Source organism: Natrix helvetica (genome assembly GCF_964273705.1).
Source record: "Natrix helvetica genome assembly, chromosome: 5".
NCBI lineage: Eukaryota > Metazoa > Chordata > Lepidosauria > Squamata > Natricidae > Natrix > Natrix helvetica.
The window spans coordinates 49351608-49377281 of NC_138551.1; the positions used below are offsets into that span (position 1 = coordinate 49351608).

General features: G+C 38.6%; 1 protein-coding gene across 1 annotated transcript; it reads left to right on the plus strand.

Moving 5' to 3' along the window:
• The first annotated feature begins 48 nt into the window (after positions 1 to 48).
• Positions 49 to 24494, plus strand: MMS19 (MMS19 homolog, cytosolic iron-sulfur assembly component). Its single transcript, XM_081955152.1, has 31 exons — positions 49 to 169; positions 3106 to 3154; positions 7720 to 7820; positions 9680 to 9765; positions 10145 to 10219; positions 11824 to 11893; positions 11978 to 12106; positions 12789 to 12850; positions 13038 to 13124; positions 14065 to 14139; positions 14287 to 14364; positions 14675 to 14813; positions 15112 to 15266; positions 15485 to 15563; positions 17098 to 17223; positions 17470 to 17551; positions 18394 to 18491; positions 18689 to 18814; positions 19823 to 19978; positions 20316 to 20415; positions 20589 to 20691; positions 20991 to 21068; positions 21326 to 21452; positions 21602 to 21702; positions 21785 to 21841; positions 21931 to 22117; positions 22465 to 22547; positions 22660 to 22824; positions 23058 to 23117; positions 23241 to 23341; positions 23561 to 24494. The coding sequence occupies exons 1-31, from the start codon at positions 76 to 78 to the stop codon at positions 23586 to 23588; spliced, it is 3057 nt and encodes a 1018-aa protein (XP_081811278.1). The 5' UTR covers positions 49 to 75; the 3' UTR covers positions 23589 to 24494.
• The last annotated feature ends 1180 nt before the right edge of the window (positions 24495 to 25674 follow it).

A 25674-nucleotide genomic window follows, 5' to 3' on the forward strand; every position in this document is an offset into this window, starting at 1 on the left:
TGACAGGGAGGCGCGCACGCGCAGTTGCTGCTTCTTGCCTCCCCCCCCCTCTTTTTTTCCCCTTCTCAGGTTATCATGGCGGCCAGAGAGGCTCACGTTGCCATAGGAAAACCTGCCTCCCTGTTACAGGAGTGGGAATGGGAAACCGCGGCCAGGCAGGCGGCGGAAGGTATGGTCAGGGAATGGGTGTGAATAGAAATGGCATGGAAATGAGCACGCGTGTTTCCGCAGTGCATGCAGAGAACGAGATTTGTAGGGCAAGAAGGACTACTCGGGGCTTTGAAATAAATGGTGAATAACGTGGAGAGGAAGGCAAGATGATCGGGGTTAGATCAGGAGAAAAGGGAGAAATGCTGAAGTTAGGTGTGTGGGTGAAGAGCCGCCTTGGGAAATTATGCTCAGTAGTGTAGTTCAGTGGTACCCTTACGAATAAATTAATCCTGGGGTTTATAGAGTGGCTTTCTCCCATCTCTAGTAATTGCGTTTTATCCGCCTCTGTATGGGACTTCGGTTGAAGTTGGGCACAAGCAAGGTGTTCGTTTATAAGGTGGAGCAATTAGTCTTGCAGGGTATGGCACGTATTGTTTTTGGTAAAGGAAAAAACAACAACCGAATAAAGAGTTTTTCGTTTATTATTATGATTTTCTTTGGAACTATATATGAACGGGGGAGATGAGGTTTAAAAAAAAGGATAAAGAAGACTCACGTAAATATTGTTGACATATTATCATAAAGCTGTTCGTTAGGAAAAAATGGTTTCATTTTCGTGTGGTGTAGCATTCTCTGAAATACATAATGGAAAGGAGATTGCATGAAGGATTCTTTTTAGCATTTGGCCAAGTGAACAGATGCATTCCACTGTGTATTTTATTGTTTAGGTAAGACTGGAAGAATAGTTTTCCTAGCTGCCCAGCCATTTATAGTAACCACTCATTTTATGGGTAAACCCTAGATCAAGTTATATAGGTACTGTGATGTTCTAGCATTAACTTGGTTATTCTTTCAATTTGCAAACAGTTATTTGATCTCACTTTTTATTTACTAAAGTGACTGCATCAGTGGATAATTAGCTTTCCAATTCATGAAGAGTAAGATAATATATAAACAAGTCATGGTACAAAGATAACAAGCATATATTTAATGTAAAAATAATTATACTGCAGGCCTAAGTTCCAATCTTCCTTTTGCCTGAAATGCAAACCTGTATAACCATTACAAAATAGGCGTCATAGTGAATTTTCAAGTCTTAATTCTAAAGTACTGGTGCTGTGACTTAACTCTGAATTTCGTGAGGAGCTGAAAGCCAAGCTCTTCTATTATTTTTAACATTATAGAAGCACAATAATACATTTGGATATATGATCTTCTGGGAATGAAAGAGTTAAGGATATTTATTAGAGGGACTGTTTTGAACTTAGCTAATTAGAAAATGTAATTTTTTTTCTTTCTGCCCTTTTTGTACCTACTGTATACAACAAAATATATTGTCATGAAAATGTCACATTTAAGAAAAGTGCTAGGCAATGCTTTCCATAAAATATTCAATTTTATAAATATATAATACCTTTAATACTATAATACATTTTCATCCTAGATGAAAAGCTGAAGAAATTTAGTGAACTTTGTCCATTAAAGAGTTGCTGATATTTCTGTTTATTATCATCATGGCTTCTGTAAATCTTGTTTAATATGTTTTTAAAGAGGCAATATAAGTACCTAATTGGTTTGTTAAAGTCTTAATGGTGTGCATGGTTTCTCAGACTATGCAAGATTTCTCAGATCATACATATAGACTGAAAATGCCAAACTGTGTAGTTTATTCTTACAATCTGGTCACATTAAAGATAGGTGGGAATATATACAGTACTATATATCAATATATTCATCTACTTGGTTCTTGTTAGCGTTAAATGATTTCTGCAGTTTTGTTTTGTGCTGCTGAACTGACAGTATGTTTAGCAATATACAATAGTTAATCTTGGTGGCTTGAAAGCATTTTGGAGATATCCCTGGATTCTTTCTAGTGTCAAATGATATAAAATAATTATAATGATTGCTTTTACCTGAGGTAATGCATTATTGCAAAAAATAAGAATTAGTCTTGTGTTAAACACTAGTGTAATCCTAGATAGCATAGCATTTAGATTTATATACTGCTTCATAGTGCTTTACAGCCCTCTCTAGCCGGTTTACAGAGTCAGCATATTGCCCCCAACTGTCTGGGTCCTGGTCAGGAATTGTACAGAGAAAGTGATAGACCTGGTACAGAGATATGAGATTATTTGCCTCTTCTTTATGCTCAGCACAGAAAAGAAGCTAAACACATAGGAAGGTGCCTCTCTTAGGAAAAACCTACATGCTTAGCATAGTGTAAATGTTCAACTTGTCATGGTATAAGGGTGTTCCACAACTAGAATGATCCATTTTTTGTCTCCTATAGTCACCTGACTCATCTTTGAATGCCAATGACATATAACCCCAGCAAGTCATTGATTCCCTAGTACAGGGGTCTCCAATCTTGGCAACTTTAAGACTTGTGGACTTCAACTCCCAGAATTCCTCAGCCAGTTTTGCTGACTGAGGAATTCTGGGAGTTGAAGTCCACAAGTCTTAAAGTTGCCAAGGTTGGAGACCCCTGCCCTAGTACAAGGGTGTCTCACATGTCACATTGTCACGTGACATATCGTGACTCCTCCCCCTTTGCTAAAATGGAATGGGTGTGGCCAGTGTGTGATGCATCCAGTCTGCGGGCTGTGAGTTTGTCCTAGTAGGTAGCTTACAGATATAAGACAAGTTAGGTTAACGCAAAGCAAGATTGAGTTAGTTGGGTGCAAAATCGAAGCCCATCTTGATTAATTAAGTGGAATATTTATGTAGGAGAGAGATAGTATAACCTGCCTGTCTTTTTGCATGTCCCAGTTAAACATATCATGGGAATTGGACCAGTAAAACAGACTATGCTTCATGAGACGTAGTGTCTTAATTGTTAATTGAACAAGCACTGAGTGAGAAGTTAACATTGGGATTTAAAGTACATATATTCCCATTGTTCCCTGTGTAAAAATTGAACTAGAAATTAACAATTTCAATAACTTTTTCTTTTAGGAGTGAAGACTGGAACATGCTCCATTTTAGATGTTGTGGAAATCTTGGGGTAAGTAGATCATTGCAACAATCTCTGTTCTACATAGTACATCTTCTGATGTCTAGCATGTCTGTGCACTATTGGAGCAATGAAGAAACATAAAGAAGGATATCAATATTTTGCTAAAATTTTAAGGCATCAGTCTGATTGAATGAAGTTACTGAATGTTGACCAGTAACAGGTGTGTTTGAATCAGAAGTAGCTCTAAGGATAACCATAACAAAAAAGTCAAAATTGCCCATTTCCTTTTGTATTAAAATCATTAACTTGTTTTTAATTTCATATTGTAATTTTTCCTTTCAATTTCTTCCGCATGCTTTTTTTTACCACTAGTGTATGCTATGCTAACCAAACTAAGGGAGTATGAAGGACGCATAAATCTTTACAAGATTTAATTCGTGTAATATGCACAATGAGATTAGAAATAATAATCTCTTTGTATTGTATATATACATTCTGTAGTAAAGAACTAGTTGTAGTAGAACTAAAAGGATTGTGATTTTGAGGTTGACTAAAGGACAAGTGGATGTGGGTGTTCCGTCCCAAGCTTCTACAATATGTGCGGATGCAGACTTGGCTGTCTGCCACAACTAAGGAGGGAGATAAGTAACCCCTTAGCTGGGAGCCCAGAAAGCTATCTATGAAACAAGGCTTGGACTCACGAAATTCTCCCAATCTTTCTCTACAGCTGGATCAGTAAATTGTTGTTTCCTGCAAAATTCCCCTCCCATTGCCCCACCTATAAGCTCTCCGGGAGGGGTCAATCAGTAGCCACTTGTTCCTATTTCCTTCTGTGACCCTTTTCCCAAAGCTGCTCCTTCCTCCTCGCAGCCCTACGCATACGTATGTCGGGGACAGCCTCCCTCTGTTGTTCCTCACTGTTCCCTGACTCACCTGGTAGCCAACAGGCCTCTCTAGTCCCTGCTCTGATTCCGAACACACCCCAGAGTCTTCCTCAGCCTCCAGGGCAATCCCACAGTGTTCATTGCTGTCAGATTCCACCAACAAACAGCTCAGCCAGCCGCTGTTGGGCCACAACAGTGGGGGTGGGAAGGAAGATGGGTATTCTGCAGCTGAATTCAAGTGTAAAAGTTATTGGAAGACTTGGTTGATGGACTGACACACATCTCATACTGAGTGCCTCTTAAGACCTCTCTACATTTATTGCAATCAAAAGCCAGCTCACACTAAATGACTTGATCATGACCTGCTGGAATGTATTTGGCCAAATCTCTCAGATACAGTGTGTTTAGTCTCTGTAAAATACATTTTTCTTTATGAGAACTGTTAACGATAAATATATTTCATAAGGTTGTTCTTATTGAATGGCTAGTTTTGATTTTTAAATATGTCAGGGCCTTGAGCCTCTCAGAACCTGACCATGGAAGTGGCGAGCATGCATGCGTGCACATTCCCTATCGTGCGAGTGGCAGAGGTGTGTGCCTGCTGCTCGACCTTCCCCATGTGCATGGGAAGCCATCCCCTCTTCCCCTGCCCCTGGTCCGCAAAGCCAAAATGATTGGGGAACTCTGCTTTATGTGATACCCTTGTCTTTTCATTAATAGAAATGTTTTTTGCCCTTTCTGCATTATTTAGAAAAGGCAGGATCATATAGATATTTCTTCATTTCTGAATGAGACACAGAGGTGTATTTAGTGGCAAATGCTTTACTTTTTTTTCGTACTATCACCTGTGAGTGCTATTATGTGGCACGTGGAATTTTTGGAAATTATACAAAGTGTACTCATTGCATATCAGTCTGAAATCTGTCTTATATTCTGCTCCAGGTACCTAAAAATAATTACTCTCTAACTTCATAGGATTACTTTTATAACAAATATGCATAAAATGACTGTTCTTGTCTAAACTTAGCACACACGAAAACAATGTAATGGCATAGAATTTGATCATGCTAATTAATGTAATTTCTTAGCGGGGAGAAGAATATATAATTATGAAACTTCCAAAACTCCGAAATTGAGGTTGGACTGGATTCTGACTATACAAAAATATTTTAAAATCCTGTTTAACACATCTATTTGTCATACATTTTGTCACACAGAAATCTCTCTATTCTGGAAGCAGAAAATGTCAATTCTTTAAATCTGAGACAAAACATGAGAAGGGAATGGAGATAGTTGTTTCTGAGCCAATGTTAAAGAGAGAGAGGATTATTATAGCATTATTCCCTTAGACCAGTGGTCGGCAAGCCGCGGCTCGCGAGCCACATGCGGCTCTTTACACACTTTAATGTGGCTCTTCTGTGTGCCGGGTGCCCGCTCCCCTCCCTCCTCTCAGGCACTTCAAAACAAGCGCCCCTTTCCCTTTTTTCTTTTCGACCCACAATGATTAGGGAGGATCCTGAAGTCGGGCGGGGACGAGAAGCGAGGAGGCAGAAAAAGAAACGGAGGCTAAGGAGCTTCCCCTCTGCCCCCTCCCAGCAAAAATCTAACCGGGGAGCCGGGCGGGCAGTAGCAAATTAGCCGATCACGCCGCGTGATCAGCTAATTTGCTACTGCCCGCCGGCTCCCTGATAAGATTTTTGCGGGGGGGGGGAGAAGCTCCTTGCCTCCATCTCTTTTTCTCCCTCCTCGCTTCTTGGGGCTCCACCAATGGGGGAGCAAGGCCCGCCCAGCGCCAGGCTTTGGGCTAACACAGAGGTCTGCAAAGTTGGCTGTTTTAAGACTGGTGGACTTCAATTCTCAGAATTCTGGGAGTTGAAGTCCACCAGTCTTAAGAGCCAATTTTGCAGATCCCTGCCTGGGCTAATATGATTGATGCCCTTGGTGGACTTCAACTCTCAGAATTCTGGGAGTTGAAGTCCACCAGTCTTAAGAGCCAATTTTGCAGATCCCTGGGCTAATATGATTGATGCCCTTGGTGGACTTCAATTCTCAGAATTCTGGGAGTTGAAGTCCACAAGTCTTCAAGCTGTCAGGTTTGAAGACCCTGGGTTTTTTTTTCTAAAGGGTTAGGGGTGCAAGGGTCTTGCAACTTGACAGCTTTAAGACTTGTGTGCTTCAAATGCCAGAGTTTATTGAAACTAAAAACAGTGTACCATCCTATGTATTTTCGGTTTTAAAAATGTGGCTCTCAAAATAAATTTCATTCGTGGCTTTGGCGAGATTTGGCTCAGTTGAAAAAAAAGGTTGCCCACCACTGCCTTAGACCGTAAGATTAAAGTTAGAATTTTTAGATAAAAGAAGCAGGGAATAAATGCTTTAAGAAAAAAAATGGTTATTTTGTTCTTTTTTTAATGGATACACATCTGAGCCAGCATTTTCTTTCTTTATTTTTATTCTGGGTGGTATTCACAGCTAATTGTGGTTTTTTATTTATTTATAATTTTTCTGTGTAACTTGTGAATTCTGCATAATTTCAGCCTTCAGGCTGAGCATAAAGATATTTGTATGTATAATATTATGAGCTGTAATAAATTGAACTCCCTGCAGCATTTATTTTTGAAATTCTGCCAATAAATTCCTATTTTGTAGCAGATCAGCACCATCTTGTGATCTCCCTGAAAGTTTTCTTTTGCGTTGCCTTGTAGCTTTTTAGTTCAGTTACTGAACCTGAAAATGTAAAAATGCAATTTTATATTTGTCGTCTTTTTAAAAAGTTTGCGAGAGAAAGACATGACTCTGTTCTTTATATACTTCTGTGCTACATTGCTGGGAGGGATTGAAGTTATTTTCATTTAGGATAAAGGGATAACAGCAGCCGAGATGCCCCAAAAAGATGAATGGTGTCAACAGAAATTACCAAACTACTACCTCAAAGCAGAAAGTGGAATTGCTGTGAAAGTCCAGAGGGCTTCTGGTTGGAGGAGTTTGAGAGTTCCAACTTTCCAGCCTATGGGCTCAATTACTCTAGTGCACCTTAGTAGAAAGAAACAGTGGCTGACTATTAAACCACATAATATTTGTCAGCAGCCAAATAAAAGGGAAGGAATTGGCAACTTAGTTAGTTGACCACTTTGGGGTAAAGGTAAGAGTCCCTGCAGATTTTACTCCGCTAGTTGTTGCCAATTATAGGGGCAATGTTTATCTCTGTTTCAAGGCCACTGAGCCAGCGCTGTCTGAAGGCATTTCCGTGATCATGTGATCAGCATGACATCACGGAGCACTGTTACATTCCCACCGAAGTGGTACCTATTCATCTATTTGCATTTGCATGCTTTCAAACTGCGAGGTTGGCAGGAGTTGGGACGAGGATGGGAGCGCCCCCCGTTGTGTGGCTGCTGGCTTTCCAGCTGACAAGCCCAGCACCCCATCCTACTTTTGGGTGTTCCTCAGAAATACTCTGAATTAGCCAAAGAATGTAATAAGGACATCTCAAAGAACATTTCATGCCTCAAAAGAATAAAAAAAGAATGGCAATTGGAGGTTCAGAAAAATATATGCATATGTTAACGATAATTTTTCAGAGCAATTTCTGATGCAATATAATTTAAATTGTGATTGAGCAAGTAAGAGAAATCTCACTCCAACTCCTTCCTGGTAATACAGTATTTTTCTCTTTACTTGCATAATGCTTAAACAATTCCTCTGTTTTTTTTTTTCTTTCTAATGTAGAACTCCTCTAAAGAATGAAGATTCTCAAGTGCGGGCACAGGGCATTCAAGTGCTCTCTGAGGTCCTCCTACAGTGTTATTCCCTCCTCCAAGAGCAGGAAGGTGGGACAAAATATAATTCTCACAGTGAGCTAAATTTCCTCACCAGGCACAAAACTGCCCTCAGTTTTTATTCAGTGTTATTCAGTGATCGGGAGCATATATGTAGGCAAACATAATTCAATGACTTGGTAGCCTTTGATATTCGCATCCTTGTGTGACAAAACTAAACTGTAGGATCACATATACAACTATTTTATATTTTGCGATACAGATAGTCCTCAACAGGGAATCCCAGCCTAGCCACCCCTCATTGCCCTGCATTCTGCCACACCGGTTGACTTTCAGTGTCTTCATCCTGGGTTTGCACCAAGCTGCTTGCCATACCAGACCATCTTTGCAAGGGCCCTCGTGCCATTTTCCAAATAGTGCACAGACCTGTCCAAAGAGCATGTGTCCTCACAAGGACTTGGAAGGCTTCAAAGTCTCACAAGAAAGCCTCACACAATTTGGACAAGACTGCATGCATTCTCTGGCCAGCCGCTGCCTTGTAAAAGTCCAACCCTGGCTTGCTTGGTCAGCAGCAGGCATAAGAAAATAGCAAAGGGCAGCAAGGGCTGCAGAGCACAGAGGCCCAGAAGAACGAGGAATAGAGATAGGCAGGTGGAGGGAGTTGAAACATCCCTCCAATCATAAATGAAGGCTGGCTGCTACATGGCCATATTTTGATCAACTGGCCATGTATGCACTGCAGTGCAGTGGCTATAACTTTGGTCATGGGTTGTATCGTAATTTTGAATGGTCACAAAACAAATGGTCATACGTTGAGGACTACCAGACTCGTGTGTGTGTGTGTGTGTGTGTGTGTGTGTAACATTTAGAATTTTAGAATTTAGTTTTGTGTGTTTCTTCCTCATCTTTACAAATATTTAAACTGCAGTGTGATTTATGTTTTACTTTATCTTACCTTTGTGGCAGTTTTGAGTGCCTGAAGGCATTTAGTTGTACCGTGCCACTATTAACTAGTGCAAATTGACAATTATGTTTATTTGGAGAAGATGAGAAGCATCTTAATATTAAACAATGTCTCATATGTTCAGCCAAAGAGTAGATTATGCAACTTTTTGGATTTGAAGGCAAAAAGATACTTTGGAGTGAGAACAGAGCACTATTGTGTGATAGTTACGACAGGCTGCTACACAATTCCTGAAAAAAATTGTATTGCTATAATAGTTTGTACACTTGCCTACTTCGGCACATCTTTTTGCCTGGAAATTTGAAGCTTTGCATGCTCCTAGTAAAAGAGTGAGGTGAATAATTTGTAAATTTAACAGGGAAGCGACCTGTACCAATAGTGACACAAAAAGAAGAGGGAATGATTGAATTGTTTGGCTGTTCCTGGATTGGGAATCCATTTTGAATTTTGGGATATTTGATTTTATTTGCAAAGATATAATACTATCCATGAATTCACATCATCCCTGAGTATTTTCTCAAGGCCTCCACTTCTTAATGTGGCTTACAGCTGTCTCGAGAAAACATTCCTTCCAGTGTTTGCCATGCTAAGAACAAATGATTGGAACTGTGATTCTGTACTGAGAAGCGTGCTTTGTGATAAGTGGCTGGTTATGTGCAGTTTGCCTTCTGGAGTTTTTCCTTGTTATAGGAAGTCTAGATTTATCATCAACAAATGTTTCGTTGAATTGGGGACTACCTAAGGGAAGACGAGTCTCACCTCATCAAAAAATCTGTGATTCTTCTTTATTACCCATTTTTGTCCTGTAATTCCAAGCCTGACCAAGATATCAGTTTGGTACATTTAATTTCCAATGTGTGATTTGAAAACTTGCTGACTAATATAGCGTAGTGACTAATAATGTTTTTATTGTTAATTATGGTAATATTAATGTTTTTTATTCCAGTGACCCACCTTGTCTTATTCTACGAGAACCGTCTAAAAGACAATCACCTTGTCATTCCTTCTGTGCTGCAGGGACTGAATGCTCTGGTGAGAATTTACTATCAGTGATACATACATAGTTCGTTTTGTAAAATTTCCAGGATCTAAATGACAGTGGCAATATTTTGGTGTGTTTCTGTATCCCCCCGCACACACACACACACATTTTCTTTTTCTCTGGACTTTGATTTTTTTTTCTGTTTTCCTTAGTTGATATTAGTTTTTTATCTTTGTAAAATTATTAGTAAAAAAAAATGTACACCTTTTCTGTAAAACTAAATAGCAGAATCTTCCTAACAGAGATGAATGACATAATCATGATTTGAATTAAATCTACTGTGCTGAGATTCTGATTCCATTCATGGAAGCTACTGCAGATAGCTATCTCTTAATGCAGATGGACATTTATCATAATTTTTTTTTCTAGAGCAAATGTATAGCGTTAGCTCCAGGATTGGCAGTCTCTGTTCTCAAAGCTATCTTCCAGGAAGTTCACGTTCAGGTGAGCATGGAAGTCCTTTACATTCTGAATATATGATTCAACATTCTTTCCAACAGTCGTTATTATTGTACTGGTTATACTGTATAGCATCTTATTCCTGCAGTGACTCAACATTCATACGTAGCTAGGGCCTTTCCTGTGGTGTCAGAGACTAAATATGTCACATTCTGCTAAAGAATCTTTATAATCCTATACTTTGCAAGTTGAAATCATGTTCTGATTCACTGATACTGTTATTATAGAAAGAAGGGTCTCCGTGGTCTTGTCAATGTGGTATACATAACTAATTAGATACTACATTAAATGTCTTGACTTATTATGGTAGATACTATATTAAATGTTAATTCAAATCAGTTTTTTCTATAAACATTCTTAGTTGCTTCTTTCTTTACATTCTATTTTTTGACTTATGTCCTTATGTGATACCATAATTAAAGCAGGGACAAAGTGAGGCTGAATAACTGACCCTTGAGATTAAATCTAAAATTATTAGTATTATAGGTCTTACTCTTGTATATACAGATATGGCCAAAAATTCTGTTGCTAAGAGAGACAATTGTTAAGTGAATTTTGCCCCATTTTATGATCTTTTTTGCCACAATTGTTAAGGTGAATCACTGTGGTTGTTAAGTTAGTAACATAGTTGTGAAGTGTCTCTGGTTTCCCCACTGGCTTTGCTTGTCAGAAGGTCGCAAAAGGTGATCCCATGAACACTGGGACACCGCAGCCACCATAAATATCCACTGCAACCAGTTGTCAATCATCCAAATTTTAATTAGGTACAACGTGGAATGCTGCAATGGTTGTAAGTGTGAAAAACGTCACACATACCGTATTTTTCAGAGTATAAGACGCACCAGAGTATAAGATGCACCAAGATTGCATTGAAAACGGCCCCGTTTTTTGTATATAAAAAAGGGGGGGCATGAATAGCCTTTAGGAGGCTTATAGAGTGCTCCTGGAGGCGGTGGGGGGGTGGGGCAAACACAAGCAAAAAATGGTCCGTTTTTCGCTCATTTTTGCCTTCTCCAGCTCCCAGGAGCACTCTACAAGCCTCCTAAAGGCTATGCATGACCATTTTTCCAAAGGGGGCGGGGTTTCGGGACGCCAAAAATGCTGTATTTGGTGTATAAGACGCACCCAGATTTGCACCCTGAGGGAAAAAGGTGTGTCTTATACTCTGAAAAATACGGTAAGTTACTTCTTTCAGTGACATTGTAACTTTTCATGGTCACTAAATGAATTGTAAGTTGAGAACTATCTGTAATGTATGAATGGAAATTCTTATGTGCATTACACTTATATTAGAACTAAAATATATTGGGGTTCACAAGAGGCAGCAAAGTATATGGAGCTGCATTGGGACTAAAAATGAGACAAAAAATGCAATAAAGAAAAGTTTTGACCATCTCCGCACTAATACAGATCGTAGGCATAACCTTTGACTTGCATTTAATTAATCTGAGTTGTCCTCTGTAACAATAGATAAAGTACAAATAAATTTATCTTAGAAGAAATGGAAAAAATAAGAGTCTAATAAAATATGATTTTAAGAATATGTGAACAATAATTATTTTAACAGCCATGCTTTTCTTTTATTTTAGTCTATGCTACAATTAAATCGTCATACTGTCTATAGTATCATCACTAATTTTATGAGCAACCGAGAGGCAGGTGAGAAGAGTATTTTTGGAAGTAATTGAATCACATGTCCAACTTGAAAACCGTGGGATCTTATTTGCTGCTTTTTTTCCACAGAGCTAAAAAGTTTAGGTGCTGATTTCACCTTGGGCTTTATTCAGGTGATGGATGGAGAGAAAGACCCACGCAACCTGTTAATAGCTTTCCAGATTGTTCGAGACATCATTATAAAGGGCTATACACTAGGTAAATTTGGTTCAAAGGGAAGTTAATCATCCAAGGAAAAGCTTGTGTTACCATTATAGCAAGGGCAAAATGTATCGATCCAAGGAATGAACTGATTGGAGAACTCCATATTCAGTTTCTTTCCAGATCATCCCACTGGAGATGAATAGGAGGATCTGTTCACTGGTTTCTAGAAGCATGTCCTTCAAACCAGAAGCAGTTTTGAGGTGTTCAAAATGAAATGAGAGTATTTCAACCAGTTTACCCCTCAAAACATCTCAAGCAACTTCCAGTTTGGATTATTTGTTTGTAAAAAACTGTCAATCAACCCTCTGGAATGGCCTAGCGCAAACGGAAACAGAACATTCTGGAACTATCTGACGAGCTATATCCAGATTGGAAGATTTTAGAAATCTGTAGTACTACCCTCATAGTTATAGAATTTATTTTAGTAAGGAGAGATATTGAACATGGAATACTAAAATACACTTAAAGTAAAAACCATTGAATTAAAGTTGTAGATTGTCTTGTGTCAAGCTCTAGGACAAATCTCCTGAATTGTGGATGATCACAGTCATGTCACCAGGTGAACTTCAAATATAGGTCATGTCTAGAATGTGAGCTTCTGTAATTTGCAATGGCTTAATATGACATTGTTACTATGTAGACCCAGATGCCATACTGTTATGTTTATAATTTTCAGGGCCATTTGCAGAAGAGCTGTTTGAGGTGACTTCCTGCTACTTCCCTATTGACTTTACTCCTGTAAGTGAATTGTTCAGTGACAAGTTTGTCTTGTAACTAGTTCTCAAACTGAAATATGGGTGCTGAAACGGAACACTATATGTTTTGAAGGATATTTTTTTTATGAAGAAGTTTATTCAGCATAACCAGGGTGGGTGGCTGAACAAGGTTACTTCCATAATGTTTTCAATCTTTGATTTTGTTCTAGCCCTCCAATGATCCTCACGGAATCCAGAGAGAAGACCTGATTTTCAGTCTGCGGGCAGTGCTGACCTCTACCCCCCTTTTTGCTGAAGTATGACAGTTTTATTCAGCAATTGGTGCAGTATTGGATAACATGAAAAGGGACATGAATTTTCATGACGCTGTTTTTCACTCACAGTTAAAATTATTCTTGTAGTGCTTTTCAAGTAAATTGTAATTGTTGTCTCTCCCTGATTCATACAGGTGTTCCTTATTACAATTTTGATACACTGACACTAGTAGACAGCTTTTTGTTTATTGGACTTGTTTTTACATTAGAGAGAAAGGAAGAAAGAGACAAAATTACTCTCTTAGCATTTTGGAATTCCAGCACATTAGTGAGGCTGTTTCTTTCCTAATACAGCAGCCTTTTTCAACAATTAGTTTTGTCCTGCACATCTTTCTGAACTTGCTCACTCCTGCTGGGGGTTCAGCTTCAGATTCTTCCTTCAACTTCTCTATGCTTGGATTCATAGAATATAAATACAGCACCTTCCAAGAGTCTACTATTGTCTAATAGATCTGCCCTTTTATATATTGTTCACAAGTGCCCAAATTAGGCAAGAAGCTTCTCAGTGTTTACATATTACTTTACACACAGAAAAAGGCCCTCAGCCTTGGGACCAATCTATAATATATAGATTATAACATTCAGATCATATCACCCTGCCATAAGAGGTTGAAAATAAATCCATCAACACTGATATTTGGGAAAGATTTCTAATTTGTTAATAGTAAGGGAAATTATTCCCAGTACATTCACCTTCAAGCCTAATTTCTGGTGACTTCCCTGGATGCATCCATGCATGATGCATTCCCTGGATGCATCTTGGCATGATACAAAAGTGGTTCAACATTGTGTTCTAGAAGGTGTGTGTGTGAGTGTGTGTGTGTGTGTGAGAGAGAGAGAGAGAGAGATTTTTTTCCTGAAAAGGTGCTTTTTAATATTTTTTTCTCCAAATTGTGCTTTTTATTACTTTTTCCTCCTACAGTTCCTACTTCCATTGCTCATTGAGAAAATAGACTCAGATGTACAAAGTGCTAAGCTGGATTCCCTGCAAACCCTGGTGAGAACACTCAATAGTGATAATTAAATTTGCCTGAGCCACGGGAATTAGTTTTACTTTATGTCCAAATGGTACAATGTATTGGCTGTGGGGCTGCTTGTAGCAATTAAGACACACAGCTAATTATTTCTGTGTATCTCCTTGCAGGTTGCTGCATGCAAAATCTATGGGCATAAAGAACTGAAAGAATTCCTCCCTAGCCTTTGGTCATCCTTGCGCACAGAAGTAAGAGGAAGCATATAAATCCAATAAAACAAACAAACAAACAAACAAGTAGTGTATTTGTGTTTTAGATTGAGCTTCTGGGGTTCCATGCATTCTGAACTTTCCCACTCTGCCTTTCTGAGGGTCTACTGTACCTGAGAGACTTTATACAATTTTACAGTGAATAGTTATGAATGGTATAATGCTTAAAGAAGCTATAGAGAGAAATGGAAGAAATAGATTAAGCTTGCTTTTTAAAGACATCTGTAATACTAGCTAAATATACCCACTGTAGTAAAAACAAGAAGATCTGACTCCCATCTTTTTATAGGTGTTCCAGACCGCAAGTGAGAAGATAGAAGCAGAATGCTTGTCTGCTTTGCGAGCTTTGTCAGCATGTCTGTCCCGTTTGGTGCTTGGAGCTGATGATGAGGATCTCCTGGATTCCTTTCTTAGAGGAGTTCTGCAAGGTAAGCCCTGAAGAGCTCTTACGTTGGGTTTTTTGGTCCTATGATAGGTATTCTGTTCTTCCTTGATGTGCTATTGAAAGAAGTAAACACCTTGAAGAGAAGGTAGTTCATTTTAATGTTACAGTCATGATTTGCCTCTCAGCACTCAAGGAGAAGGTATCAGGAAATAAGATGCAGAGAATATATTTTAAATTAAACTTTAATGCTGTTGGCAATCATCGCCCTAGTGGAATAAACACAATATTGGTGCTGCTTTGTAAGGCATGCTATTACTCTTAAGCAATCTTGTTTATTTTAGATTGCAGACACCATCTCTGTGAGCCTGACATGAAACTGGTGTGGCCAAGCGCTAAGCTCTTGCAGGCAGCTGCAGGAGCTTCTTTGCGGGCTTATTACCAGATCACAAGTAGTGTACTTCCTTTGCTGTTGGAACAGTATGCCAAGCATGAGCAGGTGAGAAAAAAATGGGGCAGAAAACTGTTCTATTGAAGAGCAGGATTAAAAGGTCGTGTAACTCCCGTCTCAATATATTTTGTGGCAGTTCTGCCACATGCCCTAAGGCTTATAGTTCGGTTGGACTCTAATTTAGAGCAAAAGTCTGCATATCTTGCCTTTTCCTCTATCTAGGGAAGTTTCCCCAATCCATCCTGTGTCCTCTTGATCTCTTGTAGAGTAGTCAGCACAGGACCGTCTTGGAGGTGTTGCTTGGTTTCTTGGAGTTACGGCAAATTTGGGGTCCTGAGGAGGAAGGTGAGTTGTTGCTTCATTACCTTCTAGGGCAGAATTTTCTTTTACTTAGGAATTTTGCTAACAAGGCTGTTGTTAACTATTTCTTTATATTTATTGTGCTTCCGTGTTATCCAAAGGTATGTTCTGCAGAGATAAATGATTTTCATCCATAGGGACAGAGCAGTAGTCTGAGAGGGAAAGAGGAGAGACATAAGGACATTTTTATTCTTTGTAATGGTTGAGGTAAATTCTGGGAAACTCTTTTGCTTAAAAACCGAATTCTAAATTTCCAGGTCTGCCTTGCTGTGTGATTTATCATGCATAAAGGAACCATTCCTGCTTGAATTTAGCTAAACTTTTCTTATAAATATATGTAATCAGATTTTCCAAAACTGCATATTCCCTAATTTTGCTTTTTCATTGTTACATTGTTGACAGGATTTCATTTTTCCAGTACTGCATCAAACTGGTTTTTGCCAATGTCAGCATTTGTCTTAATAGACTGGAGTATTTTTATTTATGCTCTCTGAAATTATTCTTAATAAAATATATATGGTCTCAGTTCAAATTTTATTTTAAATATTTTTTAATTTTTTCGTATATTTTTTCCAATACTTGTTTTGGGGGGCGGGGGGTGTTACATAACCATTCTATGAGCAGAATGTCCCTTTTTTATTGCAGCATTGCTTGCATTAGTTACAGATAGTTACAATCACAACTGGGATCAGAGTTTCTGTTGCTAAGCAAGGCAGTTGTTAAGTGAACCATATGGTTGTTAAGTGAATCCAGCTTCTTTCATTGACTTCACTTGTCTGAAGCCATCAGGGAAGGTTGCAAATGGTGATTATATGACCCCAGGACACTGCAACTATTATAAATTCATGCTGGTTGCCAAGTGCCCAAATTTTGATCATTTGACCTTGGGGACACTGCAGTGGTGTGAGGACTGCTCATAAATCACTTTTTCAATGCTGTTGTAACTTTGAATTGTCACTAAACAAATGGTTATAGGCTGAGGACCACCTATATTGTATGGTTTATCCATCTTGTTAATCACTGACAAGGATATACTCTATATTGTCTATAAAATATTTCTAACAATTTTCCTTCAAATTGCAGCTTGGAATTAATGTTATAGCTATAGCTCATTCCATTGTTGCACTGTAATTATTTCTTTGAATTTTGCATCCATTTTATCTTGCATTTTTAAAATTTGTCACCATATTTCATTGATCTATAAATGTCTCTCAGGTGTTCTTGATTCTGCATAAGTTTCAAATTCTGTTACCTTTCTCAAGATGCCGCCTCCTTTCTGGAGATCATTTTTTTATTCTTCCAGGAATTTGTAGGTAAGGTGGTATTGTTGTATCACCTAGAGCTTTAGATGATTTTCACTTCTTTAAAATTTAATTTTTTTCTACAACCTTCACAGACCCCTGGTTTGACATTGAAAGTTACCATTATAGTAGCAATGCTAGCAAAAACCTTGTTACTAGGTTTGAATATACTCAAGATTGTTTCATTACACGTAACTCTCTTTCTGCCTCCTTTACAGACAAAAGTCCACTGCTTTCTTGCAAAGACTCTTTGTGCTCTGTAGTATTCTCTGCCTTAGCTGAGTCCAATATTCAACTTCAGTTGGTTGGGATCCAGATTCTGACATTTCTAGGATCTCGTCAAGGTGTGTGTTATTATTTGCTTTGAAATGGCGTTCCTTGAAGTAGAGGAAAGATCATATATTTTTTCCCTTCTCAAGTGCATTTTTAGATGCTAGTGAGTATACATGGGTCTGGTTTGCTGGTTAGCATGATTCCTAATCTTAACAGCTGAGCATCCAAAAAAAATGATCATTTGAATGGAATTTGTATATGTTGTGATTACTTCACAAGAAGTAGAATATAATATAGGATTATTTTTTCTGTTTTAGAGCTTCTGGATCTTGCAGATGTGGAAAAGCTTGCAGATCACTTTGCACAGTCCATCCTAAATGAAAAGGATTCCCAGATCAGGTCAGAACAATCCTCCTGATCAAACAAACAAACCATTGAGAATTTCTGAAAACGCATTTTTCCTTTTTGTGATATTGGGTATTATTACTAATTCGTTTGCAAATAGTAAAAAGAATTCTAACAGTTAATACCTAATGGTAAATTCTTCAATTTCAGATTTCCATATCTTGATCTAAGATTTTTACACAAGTTAATTAACAGAAAGAGGCATTTCTAATAGCGTTGTTGTAATCCCATTTGATTCCTCATATTTGGGTTTGTACGGTCATTCTTTTGATATTAATTTGTGTCCAAATACTCACACAACAAGATAATGTTATGAATGGGTTCACATAACAAGATAATGCCCAAAGAAATAAGCTATATTATGGCTCAGCATGAAGTCCTGAATCTCATATCATACTAAAACAAAGTTAAAAAAAAAAAGTAAAGGTCTAACCACAGACCTACTTTCACCTAGATTAGCACTTTCAGGTTAATATTTTATGGAACTTGGCCAGTAGTGTTGATAATTTTTCCACAGAAATGCCAGTTAATTCAGTTAAGTTTTCAATTGCTCAAGCCACCATCTAACCACGGTTCAAAGCCTGTCATATTATTTGATAATATGTCTAGTGAGAATCCCTGTCCTCTGCTACCAGTTTTTAGCCTAACGCTTCTGGATGGAATTTAGCAAAATCTAGGCATTTGGCATTACTCTGGTTCAGATGTTTATAAAGTAACATTTATAAAACCTCACACATAAAGTATATGGTATTGCAATTTCAAAAATTTGATTCCCACAGAACGATCTGTGTGATTCATTATGGCAGTTCATTCTTACTTTTTCTATATCTTCTTAGCTTGGCAGCTATGGATGCTGCTGGCACCCTTGCGCCTGTCTACCCAGAAATCTTCAGCAAGTATTTGGTACAGAAGCTTTCAAAAGGACTGGAGTCAGGTAGAATCATTCCAGTGGATACCTTTCTTAATAGTTGCACAGAAGTACTAATTCCCTGTCTGAATTTCTCAGTAGTCGTGAATGCGTTGTAAATGGATTTATTGTAAATACACAACTTGCATATGGAAGATTGCTATGCTATCCTCAGAAAGTCAAATACTTGGGACCAAACTAATTATATGATTGATATGTTTCAGAACTTCAGGACAGTACTTCTTCCCATCAGAAACATCTACAAGCTCTGGCAGCAGTTTCCACCCATCCAAGTATTATAAGGCAAACAGTTCCTATCCTCTTGCAACATCTTCAGCAGATTCAGAAAGGTAATGTTTTAAATGACAGTACTGGAATTTTGAGAAAGGGAACACTATCTGATATTTGATATTGTATTAGAAAGACCGAGATTTCTGCAACAATGGTGCTCTAAAAGATGGAAAGACTTAGTACAATCTGTTTGCTTGTATAGCCTCTTTCCATGGGAAAAGCACTGAACTCTAAATTTTTAGTGTCTTCTACATACAGTAAATCATTTTTCTATAATTACATATAGCAGGACTTTAAAATTTGGACTAATTCCAGATTTCCTATGATTTTATTATTATTATTATTAATTTGATTTGTATGGCCACCTATCTCATCTAACCAGTCTGGGCGGCTCAAAACAGACAAAAAAGTTAAATATTTGTTAAATAAATAAGAAAAACAATAAATATTCTGATTTTCCATAATATGCAAACATGCTTTGTTCATCAACGAAGTATAACTGCAGCCTGGGAAAATAAGAGGTAACAAACTTTTCACACCAATAGAATATTTTTTATGGGAAATGGAGAAACGAAATCACGTAGTGAGGGAGATGTGCTGTCTGGATATTTGTTGCAGCCTATTGTATCTCATGTATTAAATCTCACATCTTGATATATTAAGCTGAGAAATCATTTTTAAGATTGTGTGCACCACAGGCTTGACTTTGAAATATTCCAGCCTCCAAATGGTAGTATAACATTGGAAGTATGAAATAAAACAAATCTGTTTTGAAAGTTTGGTTTTGAGGTCAGCACAAATTTAGAATCTACTGTTTTTTGAGCGGGTTCATTTTATAGAAATTATAGGCTTTCTGGTTTGGTTGCTCACTTGCAATGGAGAGGAGCAAAATGATTGCACGCGGAACCACTTTGCAAATGATGCACTTTTAATCATTTGCCACAGTGTGATAATTCAACCACAGACAATGTAGTGATCATTTTTCAAATATATGAATTATCAATAAGTACTAGTTCTTTTTCTAATACTATGAGTTGTGGGTTTTAAAATTGCTCTTGTTTTTGCAGGCAAAATGCCAGCAAGTAATAATTCAGTGGTATCTGTGTGCCACAGCTTGCAACAGGTCGCCCTTCAGTGCCAACAAAATGCTCAGACATACTGGTATTTCCATCAGGCGGTGGTGCCCTGCTTGCTAGGCTTAGCAGTACAAGCTGCTTTGGAAGGTAGGATGGCAGAAATGCTCACTCTTTTGCACCCTCTCAACTAAATTTTAGCAAAACCTGTAGTTAAAGTTGGACTGTTCTTTTTTCCAGTCCTAGATTGACTAATGATATTATATATGTCTTCGTACTTCTGAGTTCTGAGCAAGAAGAGAGATAAAGTGTTGTGTGTTTAAATTCATATGTTGGGCTGGCTTTTATTCCTCCTCCATCTGTTTAGAGCTGCTTCTTGTGTTACAATTTCTTCTCTGTGAAACAGCCATTAACAGGCAATACATTGGAAGGACCCCTGAAAAGAACTAATAAGAACTAACATCTCAATTTCTATTACCACTTTCAGAAAATTCTCAAACAACACTTGACAAAGTTCTGCTAACAGAAGAAGCTTTATCATCCATAGTGTTAGTCATCAGTGCAGCCTGCATGCACTTAAGCCCAGAGTGAGTAACAGGTTCCTTTCTGCGGTTTCTGGTGCTGTACAATTTAATATTTGGATAAGACTGGGTTTCTGCTTGCCGTAAATCCAAGATTAGGAGAGGTGTTGGTAATCTCTTTCACTATTCTCTTGACATTTCTCTGTGTTAATATAATGTCAATTGTTATATCATGGCAGGTTGGCTGCCCAGAGTGTGTCCAAAGTGGTACCTCTCTTCCTGGATGGAGAACTTTCCTTCTTGCCTGGAAACAACTATCCCAGCCCTTTTCATCCCTTTCAGGTATTTGAGCTTAATCTCTGCCAGCTATTTATTTGATGCAATTCAAGATGGTGTACTTAGGATTTCCTCCTTCTATTTTCCCCATATCACCAATTACTTGAAGTGAGTTGAGCTGAGAGCAAGTGAGTCTCAGAATCACCCAATCAACCTCTGTGCCTAAGGGAGGACTAGAACTCACGATCTCCTGGTTTCTAGTCTAGCACCTTAAGCACTACACCAAAATGGTTCGCTGTGTATGGAAAAGCATTCTTAGAAATTTCTGGATAGCCTGCAAAGTAAAAATGTTGTCTTTTCTATAGGATGGGCCGTGTCCGGTGGCAGCTCCAAGAAGATTGGTTGCTCTCCTTATGGCCTTCGTATGTTCACTGCCAAGAACAGTGAGTCCTGGGGAGAATTTTCAGTGGGGTTTTTGAGAATGGGATGGGATAATTTATGGTCTTTCAAAAAGATCAACTTCCATTATTCTAATCAACATTGCTGGTGGTGGAGGATTGTGGATATCGTAGGTCAGGAACATTTGGAAATTTACTTGAGAGTAGATCTGCACTATGTGATGCCAAGGTGAGAAGCCAGTGTGCCAGTGGGAAGTTTTCTGTTACCTACCTTCCTTCTTCAGTGTCTGCTTTCCTTGCAGGTGGCAATTCCTCAGCAGGATCGGTTGCTGCATGAGCTACTAGCTCTTAGCTGTTCCTGTGACTGCCCATTCACTGCTACTGCCGCTGCCAAATGCTTTGCAGGACTGATTAACAAATACCCAGAAGGTAATAAATGAAAGCCATAGAATTAGAGTAATATTCTCATGCTACTGAAACCGTAAAACTGGCTTGTGCTACATATTACTCAGTTTAACTGTTAGAAAAAAATGTAATACAGGTGTAACAGTTGCTCATTATGTTTCTACTGTTTACAGGGCCACATCTAGATCAGCTCTTGGAAATGGCCATAAAAACACTGGAACAAGGCTTGAATGAAGGTCCCTATCAACGCCAGGCCCTTACTCTGCTGTTGTGGGTAAGTTTGCATAATGTTGTACGCACACTCATCCTTCCTCCATGCTAGTTTCAGAGTTTATTGTATCTTTTTGTCCTTGCAGGTGAGTAAAGCGTTGTTGCTACGCTACCACCCATTAATCACACAGCTGACTGACAAGGTGAGCTGTAGAGAAAAGCTGGGATTCTCATAAAGGCCTAATATTTTGACCTCTTCCTTAAACATGTCCTGCCGTTGTTTGCTCTACAGCTACTCCAACTTTTGGGGGACACTGTTCTTGGCCCTGCAGTGGGCGATGGCTTTGCCTTGCTCATGGGTGATTCTACTGATGTATTGGGCAAGAGCTGTCATGCTGAGGTGCGTCTCATGTTCCGCCAGCATTTCTTCACAGATTGTGTGCCCCAGTTGGTGCAAAGTTTCCACACATCCGCTCCTGGTAAGAAATCTTATGTTTCATTAAACAGCATTTCCTGGGCAGTATATTCTTTCCGTAGGAGAAAAGGAACGTTATGCTCTTTCCTGCTTTATCTATTTCTTGCAAGGTTTGGACTTTCGATTATTGCTTGAGGGGCAGGCAGGAGAATTTTCAGTCTTAATTGTCCAGCTCCATGATTAGAGAAAGAATGGAGAAATAGAAGAATGACCTGGCTTTCTCCTTTCTGCCAACAAGTGTTTTCACTATGGGCCTCGGTCTGTGGCTGTTGGAATCTATTGCAAATGGATGTTGTGATGATATTTTTCTAGGGAAAAAAAAACTTAACTGGGCTGCCTTTTTTCTCCCAGATGTGAAACCAAATTACCTGAAGGGCCTGTCTCACATATTAAATCACTTGCCCAAGCCAGTGCTAGTCACAGAGCTGCCTACAGTGAGTATGAAACGATGGCCAAGGTTCTCTACCTGTTGAGGGTTCCTTAAATCCATGTGTATACTAGTAAAGGAAACGTGGCCCCTTTTCTCTTCTTTGCCCATTCCCACAGTTGCTGCCTCTGTTGCTAGAGTCTCTGTCGTGTTCTGACCACGTGGTGCAGCTTTCAACTTTACGTTGCATACAGCCATTGCTACTTGATGCACCTCACGTTATGCATCTCCACATCGACACACTTGTGGGCAGGTTTCTTAACCTAACAGACAATTCTGCCATGGTGAGGAGAGTAGTATTTCCTTCCTCAGATTATTTTCTCCTTTCCTATCTGGAAGAAGCGTAGGTCAGGGGTGTCCAAAGTTGGCAACTTTAAGACTTGTGGACTTCAACTCCCAGAATTCCCCAGCCAGCTGGCTGGGGAATTCTGGGAGTTGAAGTCCACAAGTCTTAAAGTTGCCAACTTTGGACACCCCTGGCGTAGGTGGTTAATTTCCTGCCTTTTATGTGTTGCAGGCAATCCGTATTGCTGCACTTCAGTGCCTCCATGCACTTACCTCCTTACCTACCCCAGTGGTAAGTAGTGAAAGCACTTGTGGCTGGTAATTTGGCAGTTCATTTCCCCTCATTGGTTTATAAAGGGGGGGGGGGGGCTTTAGTTGAGTCCTCATTAAAGTGGTGCTTTCCAATTCTTGACAGGTGATCCCACTCAAGCCACGGGTCATTCGAGCATTGGCCAAGCCTTTGGATGACAAGAAGCGCCTTGTACGTAAAGAAGCTGTCATAGCACGAGGAGAATGGTAAGATTATTTACATAGTACTGTTTCCTTAATTTTTAATAGCAGCCAACCCTGATCAACTAGATCTCCTTGATATCAGCTGTTTAAAAAGCTTCTGTAATGAAACTAGTCCTACAATCCTTAAAATGGCCCTGAATAATTTGACTTTGATAATAAGCTTTGGTTTGCAGTGTGTATCCTTTCCTTTTCTCATCTAAATCTGTCATCTATTTTTTACAGGTTTCTGCTTGGGACACCTGGCAGGTGAAACGTCACTCTTGTCAATCCTGACTGACAATCTTTTGTGCTGTTTGCCTTGGACCACTTTTCTTGAAGTTCAGCAAAGCTTTGGACAAAAATGGAAGTGTTTCCTTCCTTTTTAGGGGTGGACTGCCTTTTCTATAGGCTGCTGGAATCCTAACCAGTGGATGCAACCCTCAAGCCTCACTTTTTACTGCAGTGCAGTATGGCAGAGGTAACAGAATCTCCTGCGTGCGATAGATGGGGTTAGATAAATCACCCATTTGTTGAAAGCTTCTGGAGAAGATGCCTCTTAAGAGAAAGACATTGAACCGAGCATAGCATGTTCAGTTCTGCTACTCTTCATCATGTTGTTGGGGTACTACATTCTTATATTCCTCATTTAGCGGTATAAAAATTAACCACTATAAACCATAGCTAATATCTACTAGAGGAATTCAAACCATTTTCATTTATAATAATTTTGCACACATGAAACACATGTAGTCATAATTAAAAATAAATTATTACAATTTGGGATAATTATAAAATTCAGAATCATTCTAAATACAAATGATAAGAACTATGGAAAGGGTTACCTTAGACAGTTGTTTAGCTATCTTGGGTATATATATATATGTTTGAGAAAATATAAACTGGTGAAAGCAGAATTAAGGCTCATTTAGAGTGCTGAGAGTATGTTATAATATAGTTGACAACAGGAATGTGATATTCTATAAAACACCAATTTACCAACTATAGGTTGCCACTTGTCCTGCTTATCTTTGAAGGGGGGGGGGGAGAGAAGTTGGATACTTCGGGAAACAAAAGTGCTGGGCTGAAACTACTCATTGTTTTTATTCTCTAAGAATACCTTTGGAGCTGAAAAATGATATTGGAAATAAAAATAGTGAAGGCTGGTTCTTTGCTGTAAGCTGGTCTCCCATTTATTTTAATAAAACTTTCCTGAAATAATTTAAATGAAGCAGAGAGGATGGTAAGGGAGATGCGAGTATAATATCTGCCACCATGTTGATTTGAACAGTTCCAAGCTAGTTTAGTGTTTAGAATGTCAGGATGAAACTGTTGTTTAGATGTAAAATTGGCAACACCTAATCCCTTATATTCTTTATTATGTTCTTATAACGTATGAATAGTATTCCACCTAGATTTTTGTGACGCATTTCCTATTCAATCTAATTTTGAAAAGCTTTAACAGTGGGATACTCCCCTGATGTAAAAGACACTGTAAAGAAACAAGGTTTCCTTGATTTAGTAATGTCAAAGGACATCTCATTAATGAATATAGCAGAATTGCAACAGAAAGTGGGTAAAAATAGATCACTGCACAGTAATTGTGATAGTGTATACTACTGTGAGTATTAGGAAAAAGCTGCACTTCACAAGAGTAAAAGTTGTTGGAATATAAAGCTGGGAAGTTGCTGAAAAGTTGTTTAAAAGACCACACCATTTCAACTTTTTTTGTTTTGTTTACATAAAATAAATTTTGGATGTTCTCTTCATTGAACATAGAACAATTAATAAACTGTGGGGTTCCAGGCTTAAATGCTTGACTATTTGGTTTCAATACTCTGCATAACAGCTTATCTGGTGCTTTACTGATAAATAAATAGAGAAAGGCAAGGCCACTCTGGCTAACTGGGGTGTGTAATTTTTTGCTACAAAAAGAGTTACTAGCCAATCGTGCCACGTTCTCATTATTAGTGTACTATATTGGGGAAGGTTTAACTAGGTCAAACCCAGTACAGATTTCGGCCTGTTGGGGAAGGGATAACTCTAGACTCCTGTCTCTTTAAATAACCTTGTTAAGTGTGTTATAGAAACGAACCATACATGTTCTAGAGCCGCAGCTGAATTGTAGCTGTTGAAACATTAATTTGTCCCATTGACTGGAAAAATAACTTGTTGACTATAGCCTGGATAGAGATTGGTAATGGACGTGTTGCTTAGTTTCAATGCTGCTTGTTGCTTGAAATAACCATTGAATCAGAAATCAGTATTAAAAGAATTACTTTTTTTTTTTTTTGGAAAAAAAATAGTCGTCTGCTGTTAGTTATGAATCAACACTTTGTATTCAATCTTTTCACTGCTCC

Coding starts and splice junctions, on each gene's coding strand:
- MMS19 (XM_081955152.1), top strand. CDS start 76: ATGGCGGCCAGAGAGGCTCACGTTGCCATAGGAAAACCTGCCTCCCTG. Junction 21,453..21,601: donor GATTAACAAATACCCAGAAG/GTAATAAATGAA, acceptor TACTGTTTACAG/GGCCACATCTAGATCAGCTC. Junction 21,703..21,784: donor CCCTTACTCTGCTGTTGTGG/GTAAGTTTGCAT, acceptor TTGTCCTTGCAG/GTGAGTAAAGCGTTGTTGCT.